Source organism: Notamacropus eugenii, chromosome 2 (assembly GCF_028372415.1).
Source record: "Notamacropus eugenii isolate mMacEug1 chromosome 2, mMacEug1.pri_v2, whole genome shotgun sequence".
Taxonomy (NCBI): Eukaryota; Metazoa; Chordata; class Mammalia; order Diprotodontia; family Macropodidae; genus Notamacropus; species Notamacropus eugenii.
The window spans coordinates 85465479-85489106 of record NC_092873.1 but is presented as its reverse complement, the minus strand read 5'-3'; the positions used below and the strand labels follow the sequence as shown (position 1 = coordinate 85489106).

The 23628-nt window shown below is 47.8% G+C and overlaps 1 protein-coding gene across 1 annotated transcript; it reads left to right on the top strand.

The window, feature by feature from the left end:
• Positions 1–5152: 5152 nt before the first annotated feature.
• On the top strand, positions 5153–22774 carry VARS1 (valyl-tRNA synthetase 1). The gene is made up of 30 exons (XM_072637460.1): positions 5153–5551; positions 6326–6755; positions 7879–8013; positions 8199–8337; positions 8768–8892; positions 8983–9067; positions 9478–9578; positions 9763–9890; positions 10343–10507; positions 10799–10880; positions 12100–12219; positions 12366–12474; positions 12557–12651; positions 13147–13237; positions 13541–13665; positions 13871–13974; positions 14093–14251; positions 14425–14515; positions 14906–15011; positions 15129–15199; positions 15418–15543; positions 16007–16111; positions 16441–16509; positions 18033–18111; positions 18314–18441; positions 18837–18992; positions 19421–19627; positions 19760–19871; positions 20737–21062; positions 22617–22774. The coding sequence occupies exons 2-30, from the start codon at positions 6369–6371 to the stop codon at positions 22683–22685; spliced, it is 3795 nt and encodes a 1264-aa protein (XP_072493561.1). The 5' UTR covers positions 5153–5551; positions 6326–6368; the 3' UTR covers positions 22686–22774.
• Positions 22775–23628: the final 854 nt, after the last annotated feature.

Sequence of the window (23628 nt, the reverse complement as noted above, 5' to 3'; positions counted from 1 at the left end):
TGTATGCTTCCATCAGCATTCAGACAATCAGTTCTTTCTCTGGACAAGGATGGTATTTTCCATCATGAGTCTTGGAATTGTCTTGGATTGTTATATTGCTGAGAAAACCTAAGTCAGTCATAGTATTTTAATTTTTTTTTTTTTTTTGCTGTTACATGTAAGAACAATTTTCAACATTTATTTTTAAAACATTTGAGTTCCAAATTCCCTCCCTCCCCACCCACCCTCATTGAGAAGGTAAGCAATTTGATATAGGTTATACATATCCATAGTTTTTTCTTTGGATATGGATAGCATTTTCCATCATGAGTCTTTTGGAGTTGTCTTAGATCCTTGCATTGCTGAGGAGAGCTAAGTCTATCAAAGTTGGTCATAGTACAACACTACTGTTACTGTGCACAATTTTCTCCTGGTTCTGCTCACTTCACTCAGCATCAGTTCATATAAGTCTTTCTAGGTTTTTCAAAGTCTTCCTGTTCATCATTTCTTATAGCACAAAAGTATTCCATACATTCATACACCACAACTTGTTCAGCTATTCCCCAATTGATGGGTATCCACTCAATTTCCAATTCTTTGCTACTACAAAAAGAACTGCTATAAATATTTTTGCACATGTAACTCCTTTTTTTATGATCTCTGGAATACAAACCTAGTAGTGGTATTGTTGGATCAAAGGGTGTGCAATTTGATTGTCCTTTAGGTATAGTTCCAAGTGCTCTCTAGAATGGTTGGATCAGTTCACAATTCCACCAACAATACACCAGTGTCCCAATTTTCCCATATCTCCAACATTTATCATTTTCCTTTTCTGTCCTGTTAGCCAATCCAGTAGGTGTGAGGTGGTACCTCAGAGTTGTTTTAATTTGCATTTCTCTAATCAAAAGTGACTTAGAACATTTTTTCATATGACTATAGATAGCCTTGATTTCTTCCTTTGAAAACTGCCTATTCATATCCTTTGACCATTTTCTCTTATTCTTCAGAATTTTTTCTTTCAAGTAGTATCCTTTATCACCTTCCTTTGATAGCCAAATTCAGAAAAAACTGACTACACCTGGTTTCCACTTGCTAACTTCTCACTTTGTAATCTTGCTTGCAGCCTTACAACTTAACTAACACTGCTCTATTCAGTTACCAAAAATCTCATTTGCTAAATCAAATAGTACCTTTTTCAGTTCTCATCCTTCTTCACCTTTATGCAGCATTTGATCCATATGGCCACCTCCTTCTTTTGAATACTCACTTCCCTAAGTTTCAGTGACACTGCTTTCTAGTGACTTTTCCTACTTGTTGAACCCTAGGTCCCTTTTGAACACATATCCATGTTTTGCCCTACTATGTGAGTGTATTCAGGCAGCTAAGTGGCATAGTGGGTAGAGCCTGGTCCTGAAGTCAGGAAGACCTGAGTTTAAATCAAGCCTCAGACATCAGTGTGACCCTTTTTGCCTTAGCTTCTCCATTTGTAAAATGAGTTGGAGAAGGAAGTGGCAAACTACTCCAGTATCTCTGCCAAGAAAACTCCAAATGGGGTCAAGAAGCATTCAGTCACAACACAACAAGTAGGTGTATCACTCCTAATTTCATTAATGCCTGGACTTTGCCTCTACCAGCCATGTAGCTCTTCATCCCCTGCACCTTGCATTCCAACTCTAATATATTTTCTTTCCTGAATTAGAATGTAAATCCTTTAAAGGTAGAACTCAAGTCTGTAATTGTATCCTTAAAGTATAGTACAGGATCTGCCACATGATGCTTAGTAAGTACTTTGCCTATTCCAGGACTCTGACTTTGGCTCTTGGTGATTGTTCGGCCTAGAGCCCGATGAGCTACCCGAGCCTTCGTACCTTTTGTCCAGGTCTTCGGTGGCCAACCAGATAAACGTATTGAGAGAAGAGACTTTCCAGAGTCAAACAAGGGTTAGGGTTTATTCAGGGTCTTAGTTACATATCCATATGCAGGGTGAAATTCTTCCTTAGGAGAGAGGAATCCTCCTCCTCCCAAGGGGCAAGGATCATACAGCAAGAGGATGGGAGTGGAACAGGAAGGGACCCTCTTCCCTCTAAGGGCCCCGTAGCAAGAAGAGCAGGGAGGGGACCCCGAAGCCAGAAGAGGGCCTTCAGGCTTTCCTGTCCCTACTTAAGCTCTCCCAACCACATAGTTTGCACGTGAATACCTCGTGCTCTCAGCCCCTAGCTAATTAACAACAGGTGTGCTCAGACCACGGACCAATCTCAAGGGTGGGATGCTCTCCCCAGCAAGTTTCCCACTGAGAAGAGGTGGAAATACACAAGGTAGCCCATGTTTCACGCCTCAATCCCCAGCTGTTCCTTGGGGGACCTCGGGTGAGAACTCTGAGGTTTAGAAGTCCTCACTTTTACCTGCCCGAGACTGTCCACGTGAAAACTGAGCTTACACCCCCAACAGATGATCTTACTACCTCCTTTATATTTAACTGTTGTTTCTATATAGATGACTCACAATCACCATCTCCAGCATTCATCTTTCTTTTTTTTTATAATTTGTTTTTAGTTTTCAACTTCCATAAGATTTTGAGTTTTAGATTTTCTCCCCCCTCCCTCTCCTCCCACCTCCCCAAGACGGTGTGCAATCTATATAGGCTCTCCTTACACATTCATATTAAACATATTTTCACATTAGCCATAATATAAAGAAGAATTAGAACTAATGGGAGGAACCAAGAGAAAGAAGAGACAAAACAAAACAATAAAAGAAAAGGAGAGCAAATAGTATGCTTCCATCTGCATTCAGACTTCAAAGTTCTTTTATGAGTCTTTTGGAGTTGTCTTAGATCCTTGTATCACTGAGAAGAGCTAAGTCTATCAAACAATGTGGCTGTTACTGTGTATAATCTCCTGGTTCTGCTTATTTCACTCAGCATCGGTTCATATAAGTCCAGGTTTTTCTGAAGTCTGTCTTCTCATCATTTATAGCACAATGGTATTCCATTACATTCATATGCCACAACTTGTTCATTCAATTGTTCATTCAATTTCCAATTCTTTGCCACCATAAAAAGAGCTGCTAGAAATAGTTTTTGTACATAGCATTCATCTTTCTCCCCAACTCTAGTCCAAACACCAGCCAGGTGTTTGACATCTCCACTGATTTCTCATAGCATTTCCTACTCAACTTGTCCAAAACTGAACTCATTATCTTTCTCCCAAAGCCACTCATAACTTCCCTAGTTCTGTCAAAGACACCACTGATGTTCATTACCCAGTTGAAACCTCTGAGTCATCCTCAGCTTTTCACACTCATCCTCCAGAGAGTTGTCAAGTTTCATCAAGTCCACTTCCTCAGTGTCTTTCAACCCCTGCTCCTAAATCACTTTTGGTTTCCTCTAAGTTCTGTCCTGGACCCCCTTTCTCTTCTGCCTCTGTACTATTTACGTTGGTGATCTTACCAGAGCCCAGGTTTCAGTGATCATCTCAATGATCCCAGATCTACTCATTCAGCCCTAACCTCTCTTGACCTCATCTCTCCTGATCCCACTCTCAAAATGGATGCCATGCAGATATCATAAGCTCATCATGTTCAAAACTGAACTCATTACCTCACTGCCAAACCCTCCCCTCTTCCTAACTTCCATATTATCACCAGGGTACTACCAATCTCCCATTCCCAGACTCTAAACCTAGTGTTCTCTTTGAGTGCTCACTTTGTCCTCCCTACTCCACTTCCTCTGACACTGCTCCTCCCCTCGTGTAGGCCCTCATCACCTGATGCCTGCACTGCTATGACAGACTGCTTTTTGATCTTCCTCTGTGTGTGTCTCTCTCTGTCTCTGTCTCTGTCTTTGTCTCTCTCTCCCCACTCCAATCTATCCTCCACTTATCTGACAAACTGATTGGGTCAGTCTGCAACACCCTCCTCCCCAATTCAGTCAACTCCCAGAGCTCCCCATCAGCTCTAGGATCAAATATAAAGACCTGTTTGGCTCTTAATGCCCTTTCTAACCTGATCCCCTGCTCTTTCCAAACTTCTTACATCTTTCTCCCCTCCACTATTCTGTGATCCAGTGATGAGAGCTTCCTTGTGGTTCTGAACACAAGACACTCCATCTCCAAACTCTCCCATTTCCCTGGCTGTCTCCCACGCCAACAACTCTTGCTCATCTTTACCTCTCAGATTCTGTTTCCTTCAAGTATTAGCTAAAATCCCACTCTCTGCAAGACACCTTTCCCAGTACTGTGCTAGTGAGATAATCTCCAATTTATTTTGTAGATCCCTTTGTACATCCCTGTTTACCTGTTGTCCTGTTCTCCCCCCTTCCCCCAATAACACTTGGCTTCTTGAGAACAGGGATTTTGCCTTCCTTTGAGTGCCCAGCCCTTAGCTAGAGGCACATCATCGTGGATACTTAATAAATGCTTCTTGCCCCTCCCCTTTTAGACCTCCAATCATTTTTTTATCTGGACTGTTCTAATAGCCTAACTGGCCCTTGTTTCCGTTTTCACTTCAGTACACCCCACACACAGCTGCCAGAATGATAATCTTGAAGTGCTGGGCAGAACCTGTCAAGAACCAGTGGCTCCCCCTCCCTTTAGGATAAAATACGAACTCCTCGGTGTGGCATTCAAAGCCCTTCACAATCTGTTGACATCTTGCCATGCCAATAACACGTCACTCCCACTCACGTGCATTTCAGGGAAACTGTCCTATCTGATGTTGCTGGGACATTCCCTCCTCGGGACTTTTGCACTGGCTGCTCCCCCACCCTGCCCTCCATCCCTGTGCTTGTCTCCCTTATCAATTCCAGCTAACTCCCTTCAAGTCTCAGCCCAAGCACTGCCTCCAAGAGCCTGCTTTCCTAGTGGTGTTCCCCTGCCCACTCCCCAACCCCGGGCCCCATCACTGCGCACTTTTTTTATTTGTACCCCTAAAGTGTGTCATAATAGGCACTAAATAATACTTGTAGATTGACTGAGCTTTACTTAATAATTTCTTCTACCGTGGGAGGTCAAACGTGAGACCAGGAAACCCATCCAAAGGAACCCGTCCCCGGGACCGGTTGCAGACTACGCCAGCGGGCTCACAGGTGTAGGTCTGGGCCCGCGACTCAGACAGCACTGACGAGAACCCCACCGCAGCGGGGCACCTGCGCATGCCCAAGCCTCAGACTAAGGCCATTGTTGATGAGAGCCCCGCCCCCTGCCTGCCCGAGGCGAGGGCAGCTCTGGGAGCCGCCTGATCCCGAGCCTTACAAGGCCCGCTCCACCCTCCCAACGCTAGCTGCCCGCACCCCCCAACAATCCCTGACCACCCCAGCGAGGGTCAGACCCCCTTCCAGGAGAGAGCTCTATATCTCCCCCAACCCTGTCCCAGCCCGCCAGGACCCCGACTCTCTTTTTTCGGAACAGGCTCCAGACCAAACAGCTATGAAACCTGGGGTCCTTCGAGGAATCCGGAAGTGGTGGTCTGTCACAAAGGCGGCGAGACACGTGGACGCAGTCGCGGCTTTGGCTGGAGCCGGTGTTCGCTGGTAGCAGGGGAGGACCCCGAGCTGTCGCCGCTACCCTGCTGCAGGGTACGGCCCCATCCTCCCTGAAGCTCGTCCTCATCCGCTTCTCTTCTCCACGGGCCCTTTTCCGGCCTACATGGCTTGGAAGTTATCGGCCAGCCTGCGCACCAATCCCCCCAACACCCCCTGGCCCCCATTTACTCTGCCCCGGCCCGGCCCTCCCTGTAGTCCGGACATGAAGTTGTTATCCCTTCCTCCCCCATATCCCCGACCCCGCTCGAGTTCCTGCAGTATCGCCAAACAGCCTTCCCTTTTCCCTTCGTAGTCTCGATGCTAGGAAACCCCAACTCCCCAGCACTTGGGGCCACCGAGTGATCAGATCCTGACTCGGCCCCTCACTGCTCCCTCGTTCTGTGTTCACCGAGGCTCATTACCGGCCCCCCCAAACCTTCCCCCTCTAGGGGACACAGAGATGGGATTTAAGCCTCTACCTCCAGCGTTCCCATCTTCCGTACTATGGCTCTGGAGGCAGTTGGGGCCCAAAGGGATGAGGCAGGGCAGGAAATGGTTCTTGACCGTGGTCTCGGGATCTTTGGCTAAACCCTGGTTTGCTCCGTCTCTAGTGTTTTATTATCTGTACCCCGTCACCCCCACTCCGTTTCACAGATTTTGCCGTTTCATTTATCTGTAGGCGATGGGGAGTTGTCAGTGAGGTCTGGTGAAGCATGATAGCTTAAACTTTTGTCTGACATTTACCCCTCGGCCTCTTGATCCTCTGAGATCCCTTTGGGTCCTGTCTCTCCCTTAATTCTGTTCCTTTTTTTTTTTTTTACCTCCCAGGTCTCAGCAAGTGTGGCGGAGGCTCCTGCCACACCTGGGGACTATGTCCATCCTATATGTCTCTCCTCACCCTGATGCCTTCCCCAGCCTCCGGGCCCTCATTGCTGCACGATATGGAGAATCTGGACCTGGCCCAGGGTGGGGAGGGCCTCCTCCCCGGGTTTGTCTCCAGCCACCCCCTTCCAGTGGAACTTCCATCCCCCCACCTCGTCTGCCAGTCCTGGAGCAGGGACCAGGGGGCCTGAGGGTGTGGGGAGCAGCAGCTGTTGCCCAGCTGCTGTGGCCTGCAGGGATGGGAGGTCCTGGAGGGAGCCGGGGAGCTACCCTTGTCCAACAGTGGGTCAGCTATGCTGATGGAGAGCTTGTGCCTGCCGCCTGTGGGGCCACACTACCTGCTTTAGGGCTTCGGAACCCAACCCAGGACCCTCAGGTGAAGAGGGGTTCATGGGGAGATAGGAAAGTGGAAAAGGTTGAACTGGAGGGTGGGTCTTGGAGAGATAGTGAGACAAGTAGAGTGAAAGGAGTGCTGGATTTGGAATTGGTAGATTTAGAGAGTCCCGGAACCAGTACTTCCCAGATGTAGCCTTAAGTATCATGTCATCTTTCAGAGCCAGAGATTATACATCTGCAAAGTTGGGGTACTTATGCTGCCAACTATTTTACAGGCTTATTTTTAAACCCAAAGGATGTTCGTAAACACACACTGGTACAGAAATTCCATACACTAATGCAGGTCAACATTAACTCTGTAACTTAATCATAATTAGCATTATCATGGCTTGTTCATTTAGGTTTCGATTTAGACAAAAGAGGGGAGACAGGATGAGAATGATGAGTAAAAATTGATTTGAAGGGAAGAGGAGAGACTAGTTGATGAGGGAGCAGTAGAGAGAAGAGAATTTAAGTGATTAGGAAACAAGATTGGCGGAAAGGGGACCAAGACCAGCCTGTAGATAGGACAAAAGTCTCATTTCTGGAGAGCATTAAGAAGAAATTAATAGTATGGCCCTAAGATGGGAGTGAATCCTGGTGGGAGGGAGGGAGATTAGGGTAATATAATAAAGGAGGGAGAATAATAATTAGCTGGCAGTAAGAAGAAGAATGGCTGGCATTTGAGTATTTGACAACATCTCACATTAGTTGCTTTTCACAGTTTTGTGAGCTAGGCACCTTAGTTATTATTAGTCCTATTTTACCTGTGGCAAATAGCTTAAAGAGGTTAATCACCTGCCCACAGTCTTGAGGAGGCAGCTAGGTAGCAGAGTGGATAGAGCACTGGGCCTATAGTTAGGGAGACTCATCTCCCAGAGTTGAAATCTGGCCTCAGACACTTACTACCTGTGTGACCCTAGATAAGTCACTTAACCACTTTTACCTCAGTTTCCTCATGTAAAATGAGCTGGAGAAAGAAATGGCAAATGGGGTCACAAAGTGTCAAACACAACTGAAAAATTGAACTGAACAGTGGTATCAAGATATCCCAAGTGAGATTTGAACCCAGATTTCTTTTGACTACAATTGCATAACTTCCTCTCTTTTCACCTCCTCCTCAGGCAGCTCTGGGAGCCCTGGGACGGGCACTGGGTCCACTGGAGGAGAGACTGAGGCTACATACCTATTTGGCGGGGGAAGCTCCAACTTTGGCCGACCTGGCAGCTGTTACAGCCCTTCTGCTACCTTTCCGCTATGTGAGTTGCCCTGGGGTGGGCTGAGGAAGAAGACTGTTTGCGGGGAGAAACCAGACCTGGGATTGGGCAAAATGGAAAGGGTTAGTGTCAGGAAAACAGGGAGTGGAATTTCTGGGCAGTCTGGATGAGTAGGAGGGTATGTTGTACCTTCCTTCATCTGGCCTTCTATACCTCCTCCTCCCTAGGTTCTGGATCCTCCTGCTCGCTGGGCTTGGGGTAACGTGAGCCGCTGGTTCATGACATGCATCCAGCAACCAGAATTTCGAGCTGTGTTAGGGGAAGTGTCCCTGTGTGCAGGGATACGGTCTATCCCACAGCAATCAGGTAAGGACTGGAGAAGGGGAGGCTGAGTGGATCACAGAATTGTAGGATCACAGATTTAGAGTTAGATAGGACTTTAGAAGCAATCTAGTTCAATTCTTATTTTACAAATGAGGAAACTGAAGCCCAAAGAGGTTAAGTGACTAGCCCTGGTCCTATGATTACAAATTCATGGCTCTTTCTACTATACTGTGTGATATTCTTAAGGATTTCCAGTCCTCCTCCTCTATGGAGCTCACTTCCTGTCTTTGACTGAATAAGAGAGAGAAGTGGAAAGATTCAGGGGCAACTATAGAGGAAGAGGTAAGATAGTAAAGTGATAAAAGGAGGAAGCGATGAACAAAATGGTACCAGGCTAACATTTTCTGACTCTTATCTGAAATGTGAAGCTGCCTTTTGCAAAGACTCTTAGACGACTGAGCCTTTTTTTCAGGTTCTGAAGCTTCTGGGCTCCCCAAGACCGCAGCCCAGCTGAAAAAGGAAGCAAAGAAGCGGGAAAAGCTGGAGAAATTTCAGCAGAAGCAAAAAAATCAGCTGCATCAGCCACCTCCTGGGGAGGTGAGGGCATGGGAGAAGAGGGAGGTAGAAGGGGCTGAGGGGGAGGGTACCCTAGGACAGGATCTGAATCATTTTCTCTTTCCCATATAGAAGAAGCCAAAAATTGAGAAGAAGGAGAAACGGGATCCTGGGGTCATAATTTATGATCTCCCTACCCCACCAGGGGAGAAGAAAGGTATTGAGCAGGAGGAGGAGAAAGACATGGCAGCATCTCTTCCTACCCCTGACTCCTAAGCTGAATCCACATCTCTCTCTCTACTGTATTTCCTCCATCTGGGGAGGACATGTCATAGTGGACAGAGTTGGACTCGCATTCAGGAAGACTTGGGGTTCGGGTTCTATCTTGATACGTAACATAATGGCTGTGTGATTCTGGACAAGTTACTTTACTTGTCACTGCCCTAAGCAACTCTGTTGAGACTATAAGCTGCAGAGAAATTGCTGGCCTACATTGCTAGTGGGAGTTTTCTTATCTGGGAGTTCTCTCGACCAGTAAAATCCAGTCTAGTCCTTTCCCCCTATTTCTATCCTTTATGCCTAGAAGTTTGCACTGTGATCCCGCTGACTTCCCTTTTCTTCCTTCAGATGTCAGTGGTGCCATGCCTGACTCCTATAGCCCCCAGTATGTTGAGGCTGCTTGGTACCCATGGTGGGAGAGCCAAGGATTCTTCAAACCAGAGTACGGGGTAAGCATATAGATGGATGCTGTTTCCCTTAAAGGAATCTGGGCTAAAATGGAAGGTTCGATTGAGAACCAACTGCTAGGGGGCTACAAACTGGGGTCTGAGAAGGAAATACTGACTGGGAGTGACCAGGGCCAAGGAATGCTGGAAAATCTAAAGATAACACGCCTCTTCATGTTCCCCTTAGCGTGCCAATGTGTCCGAGCCTAATCCTCGAGGTATCTTCATGATGTGCATCCCACCTCCCAATGTGACAGGGTCCCTGCATCTTGGCCATGCCCTCACCAACGCCATTCAGGACTCACTGACTCGCTGGTAAGGCTCTTTTACTTCCTAAGACCCCTCTCTGTGGTCTCTGGACCTCTGCTTCTAATTCTTTCTTTTCATTGACTTTCCTCTCTTCTCATTAGCTTTTTATTCCTTTGATAAGTTTTTCTCCATGAGTCCTCTTTTTTCCTTTACTGTTTCAGCTTTTTTTTTCACTTATTCATTGGCTTCTTTGTCCATCCATCTTAGAACAGCCTTGGGTATCTTTATGGACTGTTTTGTCATCCTTCTCCAGTTCGTTTATAGAGTCCCTTCCCTCACTTACACTGATGCAGTCTGACACATCCATCTTCAACCTCTGATTCCCTTTTTTTCTAGTTGGCCTTCTATTTCTGGGCCTTCCTGCCTTATCAATATAACCTCCAATTGGACTATTGGCTCTTTTCTTTCTTAATATTATTGAAACATCACAACCCCATCCCCAATTCTAACCTTTCCAGGCATCGAATGAGAGGAGAGACAACCCTGTGGAACCCAGGCTGTGACCATGCTGGTATTGCCACACAGGTTATTGTGGAGAAGAAACTATGGCGGGAGCGTGGTCTGAACCGCCACCAGCTTGGTCGAGAGGCCTTTCTGCAGGAAGTCTGGAAATGGAAGAATGAGTGAGTGCACAACACTTATCCTTTTCTTGGCATGGAAGGATTCACAGGGTCAGGGAAGAGTGCCTCCATATTCTCTCCATATGAGAACTTTGAGAACCTAGGTTCTCCCTACTTCAAGGCTCAGTTGTCATTGATTCCATGATGGGGAAGCATATTGTGGAGTAGGAGAGAGAGAATGAGTGTCTGTCTGTCTGTCTGCTCTCAGCAGCCAGAGGGGCTATGAAGATTAGGAAGAGTGGAGACAGGGCTGACCAACCTTCTTTCCAAAGCTTTTCCTTCATCTGTTTTCAGGAAGGGAGACCGTATTTACCATCAACTGAGGAAGCTCGGTGGTTCCTTGGATTGGGATCGAGCTTGTTTCACCATGGACCCTGTGAGTGTAGAGGGTATCCCAAGGAACGGGGATTAGGAGCTAGGATTCACTAGATTGGTGATCCAGCAGTATCACTTATGGACCAGCTGTTGTTGTGTTTGTCCTTCGTTCTAGAAGAGGACCATGACGTCAAGATGATGACATGGCTTGCAATTGACTTTGATTTGAGAGAGGGAGGGTCTGTGCAAGGAAGAAAGTGAGGTTGATGGACCAGTAAATCCTTAGTGAATTGCTCTCTGTGCACACAGCACTGTGAGCTAGGTGTAAGGGGAGAAAAGTAGGAGATATCCTTGCTTTCAAGGGACCCCCTTGTAAGGGGAGGTGGTGGCGGCAGCAGTCACATTGGGAGGTGTAGTTGTGACTGCACCCTAGTGACCCCAGATAGTAGGTACAGGGCAAATTTTCTCACCAGCCAACCCTTCCACCCGCAGGTATTTTTTACTAGGTACAGCCTCTTTGTGCCCTCTTAACACAGTTTCATGAAGGACTCCATAAATGCAATAGAAACAGGAGGGGACAGTGAAGTGTTAGCTTATGCAGATATGCCCTTTTTCATGTTCCCTCAGTGGCTGTGTCAAGTCCAGACTCTTCTACCTGGCTTTCAAGGTCCTACCTTTGTCTTTATTTACTTGTGGGATCAGAATATTTAGAAGTGGAAGGGAGCTCAGAGATCATCTGGTTCAACTGCTTCATTTGGATCATAGATGTAGAGCTGGGAGAGACCTTTTCCAACCCCCTCATTTTACAGATGAGGAAACTGAGACTCAGGGAGGTTAAGTGAACTTGTCCATTGTCCCAAAGATAGGCAGAGCCAGGGATCCTCCCAGACCTCCTGGTTCCAAGTCTCAGTGCTCTTTTCCCGGCATACTTTCTCTACTCTTGTCAGGCTGGGTCCCAGTGAGGCCATTATCAGTTGACAGAATCATTGCTGCTACAGGAAACACACAGTTCTATCACTATGGCTAGTGTAGGATGTAAAGATGGGGACAGGGGAGTAGAGGGAAGGGGACTAGAGTAAGGGCTGAAATTCATTACCCTCATGGTCTTTGAGGTGGAGAAGACTATTCTTCCCTGGGCATGTGGTGGGAGTGACCAGGCCCCCATCAGGGTTTTCCTTTTCCCTTTCACCCCAGATCCTTCACCCTGGTAACTAGGACCTCCTTCTCCAAAAGCAAAACATTCTTCTCTTTACCTTTGTCCACCATTCATCCCTTTCCAGAAACTGTCAACAGCTGTCACAGAGGCTTTTGTCCGCCTCCATAATGATGGTGTCATTTACCGGAGTACCCGCCTTGTCAACTGGTCCTGTAGTCTCAACTCTGCCATCTCTGACATTGAGGTGTGTAGTGATCCCAGGAAGATTGCTGTTCTCTCCAGGCTAGCTTCCTGACTCCCCTCCATTGCCCTGTATCATCTCCTCAGTCCATTTCCTGTTACATAAAGCTCCTTTTCTAATTGCCCCCATTCTTCCCGATTTTTCCACAGGTAGATAAGAAGGAGCTGTCGGGCCGAACCCTACTGTCTGTCCCAGGCTATCAGGAGAAAGTGGAATTTGGGGTCCTTGTTTCTTTTGCCTACAAGTTACAGGATTCAGGTAGGGTCCAGCGACAACTGGGGTCCTCTATCCCAGGGAAAAGGCAGAGGCTAACTAAGTTTTCCTTCCTCCCTTTCCCCAGAGAGCGATGAGGAGGTGGTGGTAGCAACCACTCGTATTGAGACCATGCTGGGAGATGTAGCTGTAGCTGTGCACCCCAATGACCCTAGATACCAGGTAAAGGGCAGATTCTCTCACCAATCCCTTCACCCACAAGTCTTCTTTATTAAGTACAACCTCTGTGTTAGCCAGACCCCCAGGATAGGCAGCAGCACAACAGTCCCTGGTCTCAGGAAGCAAGTGGAGTAAACCTACTCCCAAAAGAAGGGGCTGTGGGTAGGAGGGAGGGGAAATAAGGGTTCAGAGGAGAAGACTTTCACATAAAACCAGGTTGTATCCCTATCTGGAGCTACATATTCCTGTTCAGTGGACCCTGGACATCTGGAGGAAGTTCTAAGGACAGAGAGAGTAGAATTTCCTCTAGATAAGAGAATGGTTGAGAATATTGAAGCAGGCTGTAGATCCATTTTTAAGGAAGAAGTCCTTTGGTAGGGGTTTAAGGACAGTCCCAGTCTGGAGCTTATATCAGGGAAGATACTTGTGTTCTCCTATCCCTTGTCTTTGGACTCCCCTCGGTGCTGACCTTTTCTGTCCTGATTCCTCTGTCCCCAGCACCTTCGGGGAAAGAGTGTTATGCACCCATTTCTCCTTCGAAGCCTTCCTATTATCTTTGATGAGTTTGTGGACATGGAGTTTGGCACTGGTGAGTTTGGGCAGAACTAGGAAGGAATAGACTTTTTACCCAACCCACTTCAGGAACAAGGGTGATAGGAGGCCTTCTTCATGTGTTTGGGGATTCAGGGGAGTGGCATCCATGTCATTTCTCACCTTACTTTTTCCAGAGGATAGAGAAAGTATATTTGCTCAGAGCAGGAGCTTTCCCAGAGATTTGGGGGAGAAGCTTCTTGCAGTGATACATTTGGACAGTGACTTGGGTGGTATATACAGTTCTTCTGGGACTAGAAACCTCTGGGACCTTCATGCCCTTGTCTTCCCCTGCCTGTAGGTGCTGTAAAAATCACACCAGCCCATGATCAGAATGATTATGAGGTTGGGCAGAGGCACAATCTAGAGGCAGTGAGCATCATGGACCACCAAGGCAACCTCATCAATGTTCCCCCTCCTTTTCTGGTGAGAAAGGTTAAGAGGTGGAGTAGCTGAGAGGGTGATGGGAGGTCTGACAGAGAGGAGAAAGTAAGAAGAGAGAAGCCTCATAAAAGTGAGGCTAGATAAAGGAGAAGGTTTAGGGTTGAGGGAGAAGAGAGGGCTGTTGGATCCCTGTGCTGTGGAGGCAGTGGTTTCTCCTAGGACTCTTGACATTTCTTCTACCTTATAGGGCCTTCCTCGGTTCGAGGCAAGAAAAGCAGTGTTGGCAGCCCTAAAAGACAAGGGACTATTCCGGGCAGTGAAGGACAATCCAATGGTGGTACCTTTATGCACGTAAGAGTGAATCTTTTTTTCCCCTTTTTTTTTTTTTTTTTGAGCAAATCTTTCAGCTGGAGGCCAGGGCAGGCCTCCAGAGAAAAGGTCTCATTTTTCATATGTGTCTGTTCTGCAGCCGCTCCAAGGATGTGGTTGAACCCCTCCTTAAGCCCCAGTGGTATGTGAGGTGTGGGGAGATGGCCCAGGCAGCCAGTGCAGCTGTGACTCGCGGCGACCTTAAGATAGTGCCTGAGATCCATCAGAAAATATGGCACAGCTGGATGGACAACATCAGGTACATGTCAGGGGAGGGCTGGGGAGGTTAAAAGCAGAAACAAGTGGGGGCTATGAGAGAGGACTAGAACAGGGTGATGGGGAGGGGGTAAGATTTAATCAGGAGAGGAAGATGGTGGCTTCCTAGGCTTGAGCCCCTTCTCTTAACTCTGTACTCTTTCCCTTCCTCCCCAGAGACTGGTGCATCTCTCGGCAGCTATGGTGGGGTCACCGAATCCCTGCCTACTTTGTCACTGTTAATGATCCTGGAGTGCCCCCTGGAGAGGTGAAAGAATTGGACCTTGGCATCCCTGAGAGAGAGGGGAGGGAAGGATATTAGGGGCAAGGAAAGTCAGAAACTAAGGAACTGTGCCCTTTGTCAGCCTTCTGGGATCTGGGAGTAGGGGTGGAGGTAGGTGAAGGGGAAGGAGGTTGAAGGGGGGCTGACAAGATAGACAGGGATCCCTATGGGAGAAGAATTAGGGGCATGAAGGAGTGGATTCCAAAGTCCTTGAGGAGAATGGGAACATGGGGGAAGGGGAGTGGATAGAAGCTGGAGACCCATAGCTAGGGCAGGGCAGATGCTTACATTCTTATAAAGGAAAGAGGAATAAATGTTGTCCAAGGAAAGGTGCTGAGGGTATCAGAGTAGCATGTTCTCTTATTCTGGGGACAGGATCCTGATGGTCGGTACTGGGTGAGTGGCCGAAGCGAGGAGGAGGCGAGAGAGAAGGCAGCCAAGGAGTTTGGAGTATCCCCAGACAAGATTAGTCTCTCACAGGGTAAGAGAGGATTGGCTGTGGGGAAGGGAGGGGGTGCAGAGTCTGAGGGGACAACTGTGGTAGAGCTTGGACCCCTTATTCCAACTTGACTACTGACCCTGATTTCTTCCCCTCCAGACGAGGATGTCTTAGATACATGGTTCTCCTCTGGCATCTTTCCTTTTTCCATCTTTGGATGGCCCAACCAGGTATGAAGGTTGGGATCTGACATTTGGTTCCTCCATAGGATTTATAAGGGAAGATACTGGCTTACTGGTAAAAGGACTTGGGGGTTGGACACCTGGGTCATAGGTTGGGGGTGAGAACAGAAGAGTAGGTACTGGTGGTGAGGGAAATAGACTGAGAAACCAGATGTCCTGGACTTTTCACCTCAGAAACTTGGTTCCCTATTCTACCTTTTCTTCAGACAGAGGACCTAAGTGTATTTTACCCAGGGACCTTGCTGGAGACAGGACATGACATTTTATTCTTCTGGGTAGCCCGTATGGTGATGCTGGGTCTGAAGCTAACAGGGAAACTGCCTTTCAAAGAGGTAGGAAGAAAAGCCCTTTCTTATGTGCTGTGGCTTCTGGCATAGTTTCTCTCCTAACAGTGGAACTTCCATCTTTAGCCTGGTCAACCCCTGATAACAGTGTGCCCCTCCCTGCCCTCACCCCTGAAAAAAAGATCATTCCACAAAGAATATCTTAAAATATTTGGTCTGGATGCCCTCCCTATCTTAGAATATCTGCTTTAAGGGCCTCCACTGGGACATTCAGCATATTTCCCCCAGAATCTCCAAGTTATCTGTCTGATCCCTCAGGATGGGATCTGAGGGATAAGCCAGAGTGTGGGCCACCAGAAATCTATGGAGAATTCTGCTGAATTGCACGGTGGACAGTTGAATCAAGGATTTTGGGGATAGAGCACTCCTTTCTCTTGTATGCAACTAGTAGGAGTAGGAAGGGAGAAGCCATCTGACCTGTGACCCCTTACTCCCTGCTCTGTCCCCACAGGTTTATCTCCATGCCCTCGTCAGAGATTCCCATGGCCGGAAAATGAGCAAGTCACTTGGTAATGTCATTGACCCCCTAGATGTCATCAGTGGGCTCTCCCTGCAGGTAAGGTTAGCTATCCAAGGCCTAGAGAATGAAGTGGAGGGGACTTTGGGAAATCTAGAAAAATATTTCTTAACCTAGGGTCTGTGAACTTGTGTGTATTTTGATATTTTGTATTTTGATAACCGTATTCTAATATAATTTGTTTTTTATTTTGTTGTGTCTTTTATTTTATGCACTTAAAAACACTATTTGAAAGCAGCCCCATAGGCTTCACCAGACTGCCAGAGGGGGTTCCATGACCAAAAAAAAAAAGTTAAGGTCCCCTCTTCTAGGAAATTTCTAGACCCTCTATGATGAGTGTCGCCAATCACTCCCTCATCTCTACTTAGGGACTCCATGACCAACTCCTGAACAGCAATCTTGACCCTGGTGAAATAGAAAAAGCCAAGGAGGGGCAGGTATGGGGTGTTAGAGCTTGGGGAGAGCATGCGACTTCTGAAGAGATGGGAGGAGACCTGTGGAATCTTCTGAGGGGACATGGGAGCTCATAGAGATAGAAATGGGGAAGGATCTGGAGATTATAGAGAAAGGAAGGAGAGAAGGATAATGCTCTACTAAAATAGAATGCTGGCTTTGGAGTCAGAATGACTTGGGTGCTGATCACCTACTTCTTATTACATGGAAAAGGTGAAGAAAATGAGACTTGACCTCTACCCTTTATCCTTGGTCAGGATCCCAGTGTCCATGCACCCTTCCTGAAACCTGCATCTGACGATACCAAACTCTGTGCTTTGTATTTATTGGCTGTGTGACCATGAACACAAATCATGTAACCTCTAAGCCTCAGTTTCCCCACCTGAAAGAAAATGAAGGAAATGGACTAGATGACCTTTAATCATTCAGTCAGCATGCTTTTTTATTTTCAAGATTGAAAAGCTATTTTTTTATTGGTTTATAATCAACATTCATTTCAACAAGTGAAGACAAGTCAATAAGGCTTTCATAAGCCCCTGTTGTGTTCCAGGACAGACTTTGTCTATAGCCTGGGCTTGCTTGACTCTTTTGCATTACCTCTTGTGAGGAGTTGTTTCATGAAACTCCACAGAGTCATGGTACCAGCACTAGCTGATGTGGATCACTTCTACAAGTGTCTAAAAGCAGTTGTTCTGTTTTTGCTGCTTTTCCTGGCTCTTTGAAGTTCATCTGCTGATGAACTGCGGATTTCCTATGATTCCTGCCCTTAGTTTGACTAGATCAACAGGCATTTATTAATTGCCTGCTGTGTGTTTGGGCAGCTAGGTGGCACAATGGATAGCCTCTTTGTGAATTCAAATCTAGCCTCAGACCCATATTAGCTGTGTGACCCTGGACAAGTCACTTAACCCTGTTTGCCTCAGTTTCCTCATCTGTAAAGTGAATTGGAGAAGGAAATGGCAAACCACTCCAGTATTTTTGGCAAGAAAACCCTAAATAGGGTCATGAAGAGTTGGATACAACTAAAAAATGACTTATCAACAACTACTGAGTGCTGGGCATTAGTGATACAAACACAAAGAATGCAATGTTCCTTACTCTAAGGATCCTGGCTTCTAATAGGGTAGACAGCATGTATGAGGATATACAGAACATATGTAAAAATGTAAATATATATAAATATACAAAATCAACGTAAAGAGAACGAATACAAATCAATACCAAGGAGTAAAAGACAAGGACGTTTGGGAGAGGAAATCAGAAAAGGCTTCATGTAGAGCATGCTGCTTAAGCCGAGTCTTGAAGGGATGCTTTGACATGGGGAAAAGGGAGGGACATTGCAGACAAGAGGAGCAGTCAAAGCGGAGGCTGGGAGACGGAGGGTCTTGTGTGAGGGACAGAGAAGGCTGATTTTCCTTCCCTTTGAGACTGAAGAACAGAAAGGGCAGCTATTTGGAGGGGCTTATAAGGGTCTATTATCTCTGACATGTCTTATCTCTCCACGTAGAAGGCAGATTTCCCCAGTGGAATCCCAGAGTGCGGCACAGATGCTCTCAGATTTGGACTTTGTGCCTATACCTCTCAGGGTATGACCTCACCCTCTCCCCCCCCCCCACTAACCCTCCCTGCTCTCCAAGCTATCCCTGTAGTCTGTCCTTGGGCCCCCTGCAGTCTTACCTGGGGCCTGCTAGCCCTGGAGCCTTGGGGGATAGGGTGATGGACAGTATGTAGAACTGGGAACAGTGTGCATCCTAATGTCCCTTTGCTCACTCCTCAATATCTCCCCAGGCCGAGACATTAACCTGGACGTGAACCGAATCCTTGGGTATCGACATTTCTGTAACAAGCTCTGGAACGCCACCAAGTTTGCTCTTAGGGCATTGGGAGATGGATTTGTTCCCTCACCTGTTCCCCAAGTGAGGGACCTCAGGGGCTGATAAGGGGAGGGTGGTACTCTCAAACTCTCCTCCAATATAGCTGAATAGGCACTAGGTGATTCTTGGGTGTGAAGACAAGAAGACAGTTCAGCCCACACATGAGCTAATCTTTTAGCTCATCTTGAACCTCCTTAAATCAATTCCTTGAGATTCTACAAGTTTATATGATTCCTTACTTCAAATTGGGTGGAATTTTCCATAGGCCAGACTCAGATGGCTTGAGGTTCGAGGGCTTGACCCCAAATGTCACAGCAGTTTCAGCAGGTGCTAGTCTAGCGGACTGTGCTGACCTAACTCATTCCCAAACTCTGGGAATGGCATTCTTCCTGCTCACACTACACTCCCCCCACACTACCTACCATCATCCTGTGTAGGCCAGCAGTCAGGAGAGCTTGGCTGACCGCTGGATTAAGAGCCGCCTGAGTGAAGCTGTTGCGTTGAGCGACCAGGGTTTCCATGCTTATGACTTCCCCACTGTCACCACTGCCCAGTACAGCTTTTGGCTCTATGACCTCTGCAACGTTTACCTGGTAAGGGTAGGATGGGTTCTGGGATGTACCTTGGTTCAGGGAGGGTAGATGTATTATCATCCAGAGAATCACATGAAATGCTCCAGTCATCATCAGATCTTGGGAGGTATATCTCTCTGGTACCCAAATCTGTAAAAGCAGAAGTGAAGGTGAGGGAGGCTAGAGATAGAAGGGGTTTTGGACAGGACAGTGCAGAAGGCCACTTGGGATCCCAGGGGAAGAAAAGTTACAACTGACCCTCACCAAGACATTTCCACTGTACCTGGAGACTTGTTTGGGTACTCAGGGTTCCACAGGAGGATTCGAGGTTGTCTGGGTGTCAGGGTACTTCAAGTTTCTTGTATTTAAAGTAAGAAAACTGGACTAGAAAATCTCTGAGATCCATTCTAAATCTGACTGGTTGGGATTGGTCTGTTTTTGTATCCCAGGAATGCCTGAAACCTGTGCTCTCTGGGACTGACCAAGCTGCAGCAGATACTGCCCGGCAGACCCTCTACACTTGCCTGGATGTGGGCCTAAGACTGCTGTCACCCTTCATGCCTTTTGTGACTGAGGAGCTGTATCAGCGCCTGCCTCGGAGGGCACCCCAGGCCCCACCTAGTCTCTGCGTTACCCCCTACCCAGAGCCCAGTGAGGTTAGAATGGATGCCAGAGCCCCTGAGGGGAAGTAGGGACTGGGGTGAGGGGCATAAGGGAGCCTGAGGCAGGGAGGGTTGAAGGCTTGTCTTCCCGTTTTTTGTCTCATGAGCATTTTTGCCTTGTTACAGTTCTCTTGGAAGGATCCTGAGGCTGAGGCTGCTTTTGAGCTGTCACTCAGCATTACCCGAGCTGTTCGTTCTCTCCGAGCAGATTACAACCTTACCCGGAGCCAGCCTGAGTGTGAGCGACTCAGCTTGTTTTCTTTGTTTTCTATTTTGGTTCTCACTCATGGTGTTTGCCTTTTTCCTGGCTTTTAAAGTTGATCTCTGCTTCTGGGGTATACAAGACACTGTCCCATGCTTCTTGTGCTGCGGGGTAGGGCCCTGGTTACTGGCTTTGTGTGCTGGAGGTTGTAGAGGCTGTAGCTTACCTGGTGCTGACCTGGAGCTGGTGGTGGTGGCTGGTGTGTACCGAGGCCAGGTGGAGTTTTTCTGTGTTTCCCTGGGGTTATACTGAAGCTTTTGGGGGATGTCATCTGACTGATGGAGGTTTCCTCATCGATGGGGGCTGCACTAGAGCATAGGTAGAGCCGCTGTGCAAGTGGTGGTTCTCCGGGCTGGTGTCTGCCGGTTCTCCTGGCTGTGTGAAGGTACTCAGGGATCCTGATGTTGATACTTGCCTGCTTCACCACCCTGGGGCTCAGGATCTCCTGCTGGATTGCTGAGGTGGGGCTTGCCTGGAAGCCTCCTGTCCTGTACTGGTCCCCTTCAATCACAGCAAGAGGGACGGACCGTTCCTGTTAATCCCCCTAGCCTTGTGAGCTAAAATACTACTGTACCCTATCTTTCTGTGGACCCCACTGTTCCAGGATTTTTCTGGGTTTTTCAACATCTATACTATAGAGTACTGCTTACTCTGCCGTCTTGGCGTCTTCTACCTCTATCACATCTAGGCCCCTGACACTTATCCCATCTATGCTCCCTACCATTTTAGGATGTCTATATCTTCAGGGTTGGTCTAGGTCACTCTGCCAGCTCCTGCTCACCTTCCTCACCCACCACATGTCCCAGCGTCTGGCCTCACTTGTCTCTTCCTTTAACTACAGGTTTCCTGGAAGTGGCAGATGAGGCAACAGGAGCACAGGCTTCTGCAGTGTCAGGCTATGTGCAGGCCCTCTCCAACACTGGACCCGTGACCATCCTGCTGCCTGGATTCCCCGCCCCACAAGGCTGTGCTGTGGGCCTGGCCTCCGACCGATGCTCTGTCCACCTGCAGCTTCAGGGGCTGGTGGATCCTACTCGAGAGCTGGCAAAGCTCCGGGCCAAACGCGGGGAAGCTGAACGTCAGGCTGAAAGGCTTCGGGAGCGTCGGGCTGTTCCCGACTATGCCACCAAGGTTCCCTCCCAAGTTCAGGAGTCTGAGGAGGCCAAGGTGTGTGGGTCCCCACGTTAATCCCCACCTCAGGGTCCAAGGCCAGTTCGCCCTTGATTCTCTCTTGGTGAAAGTCCCAGGCACTGGTCTATCTGTTCCTTCCTGGCTACCAACACCTGTTTTAGGTTCTCCCCTCCCATAGTAGAATAGGATGCAATTTCCCAGCTTTTCATCATCTCTCCTGTTACTTAACAAGTACACAGCTCCTTGGCAGTTCCTGTGGGATTTTTCTTGCCATTAACTGTAAGAGAACTCAGAAGGTTAGAAGCAGAAGATATTCTTACCAAGCCTTGAGTTGTTTTCCTGGGATCCTTGACATGAATGCTGGGGCAGGAAGTGGGAGGGATGAGACTGTCCTCCTACTCTTTCATTAACATCATGCACATGTGAAAACATCAGATCTGGGAAGATCTGAAGAGGAAACAGGTCTAGGGAAGGGAAGTTATTTTAACAACAGCAGTAGCAACTCGCATTTCTACAGTTCATACTTCGGTGAAGTTAGTGGGAATACCATCTTCCCAGTTTTACAGAAGAGGAACCTGAAGGCCCAGCAGCTCACTCAAGGTCATATAGCAAGTTAGTGGGGAAACCAGCATTAATTTTGTATTTTGTTGAGAGTTAGCTCTGTGCTGTTGCCCTTTTACTAAATGGGGCTAATGTTGGAATGTGAGGAAGTAGGCAGGTGTTCTGGAAGGTTCCTAGGATGCTGTCCTGTTCCATTTCCCAGGGTGGATGTGGAGTTGGTCAGTAAGACAACAAGTAACCCTTCTTGCCTATATTCTACCCACTCCATTGGGACCAGGGAGAAGAGGATACCTTGGCTTCTCTGCCTGCCCTGTGGAACCTGACTGTTTAACTAAGGGAGACAATACAGCAGTGTTGAACATAGGAAGAAAAGAAGGCAGTCCCTGCCTGTGGTACACAATGAGGCCCTTATCTCTAACTGCCCAGGAGAAAACCCATTTGTTCCCAGAGAATCTAGGCTCAACTGACTCAAGTGCTTTCCCTTAGGTTAGGTGTATTAGGGTAAAGGAATGATAGCCCTCCTAACACATTGTCTGTCATCTTCCAATTGGCTCCCACCTGGTGCCCCGACCTGTTCCTAGGATCATGAACACTTTGTTATACTGATGATGTGTTGGTGGAACTGGCGGGGAGGGGGGTCATCTGGTTGGAACTCCTACTTCAAAGATGAACACCCCTGTGAACGGTCATGAGATGGGACACTTGGTACAACGCTTCAGCTGCCTCGTGGGAAAACGAGCTTCCAAAATCCAAGTTTTATAATTAAATGTAAAATCTGAATATGTGATCTCTGGGAGCTCAGAGGGAGAAGAGGGATAGGGTAGTTTTAAGTAAGACTCACAGAAACTGGGATTGGGGTTAGCCCTCAAGATGGGCAGGAAATTGTTCTCTTGGTGGTTTCCATTTTCCCTTTAGCTCCTTCCTATGGTCTTTTCTCTCTGGGCTAGAGGGTTTGCCTGCATTTGGGAGGCAAAGAGAATCTCCTTTAGATCTTGGGGTTCTCATACACTCTCTCCTTCCCTTTCCCAGCTCCAACAGACAGAGGCAGAGCTGAAAAAGGTAGATGAAGCCATTGCCCTGTTTGAGAAGATGCTGTGAGACCTGGAGACAACTCCCCAGCACCCTGACCTACCATCATTGGGTGGGAGGTGGCCCTGCAGCAATAAAATATTTTGGCACAAACCTTATATTTTTTTGTGTAATGAGGAATGGGTTCTCTTAAGGGAGCAGGAATTGGATGCCTAATTCCTTGGAGGGGGAGGGGTTCAGAATCTGATCCCGGGGGAGCTTTTGCCACTGGAGGATGCTAAGGGTTGGGGGCAAGGTGGTATCCCAAAGCTGGAGAGCCAGAAGCCTAGGTCCCCTCTGTGGGAGAAGGGAACTTGGTCCAGCCTTGGCTGGGCTCCAGCCCCTGACTCATGTGCTTTCATCAGCACGTTTCATCTCTGCACTGCAGTGGGGTGAGTCAAGGAGGGGCAGTTCTACGTATGTATACTTCCTATTCTACACACAGTGTCCCTGTTTGACTGCTTTGGATTTGGGGGAGCAATGCAGTTGGGGATCCTCTAAGCTCCTGGGCCTATGTCTCTGCTCTTTGATTTGCCACACCCACACCCCACCCCCTGCCCTGGGTTAAATATAACTCTGACCTAAAGTCCAGGACGGGGACGCACTACTGCTTGCCTAGCGTGACCAGGGACCCCATCCAGGAAGAGACCCCAGAGACCAGGTATGGGTGGGGGGGGCCTAAGGGGAAACCCCTTGTGGGAGAGGGGTGCCCCGGTTTTTGAGTGGAGAAAAACAACAGGAAGGTGACACCTGAGAAGGCTGGGTGGGGGTAGGGTAGGGTTGGATGTCTAGCTCCTTCAGGGAGCTCAGTGGGCAGACCACCAGTTTGTTGGGTCCTTGGGAGGAAAGATCTTGGCTGCCTGGGTTCCTGAAGAGCAGAAAGGTCCTTAGCAACCTTTTCCTGGCAGGTATGTTTGTCTACACCACTCAGTCTGTTTCCTGATAACGTTCTTGTTGTCCTGGTGATTAGATA

Coding starts and splice junctions, on each gene's coding strand:
- VARS1 (XM_072637460.1), top strand. CDS start 6,369: ATGTCCATCCTATATGTCTCTCCTCACCCTGATGCCTTCCCCAGCCTC. Junction 6,756..7,878: donor ACCCAACCCAGGACCCTCAG/GTGAAGAGGGGT, acceptor CCTCCTCCTCAG/GCAGCTCTGGGAGCCCTGGG. Junction 13,238..13,540: donor GGACATGGAGTTTGGCACTG/GTGAGTTTGGGC, acceptor CCCTGCCTGTAG/GTGCTGTAAAAATCACACCA.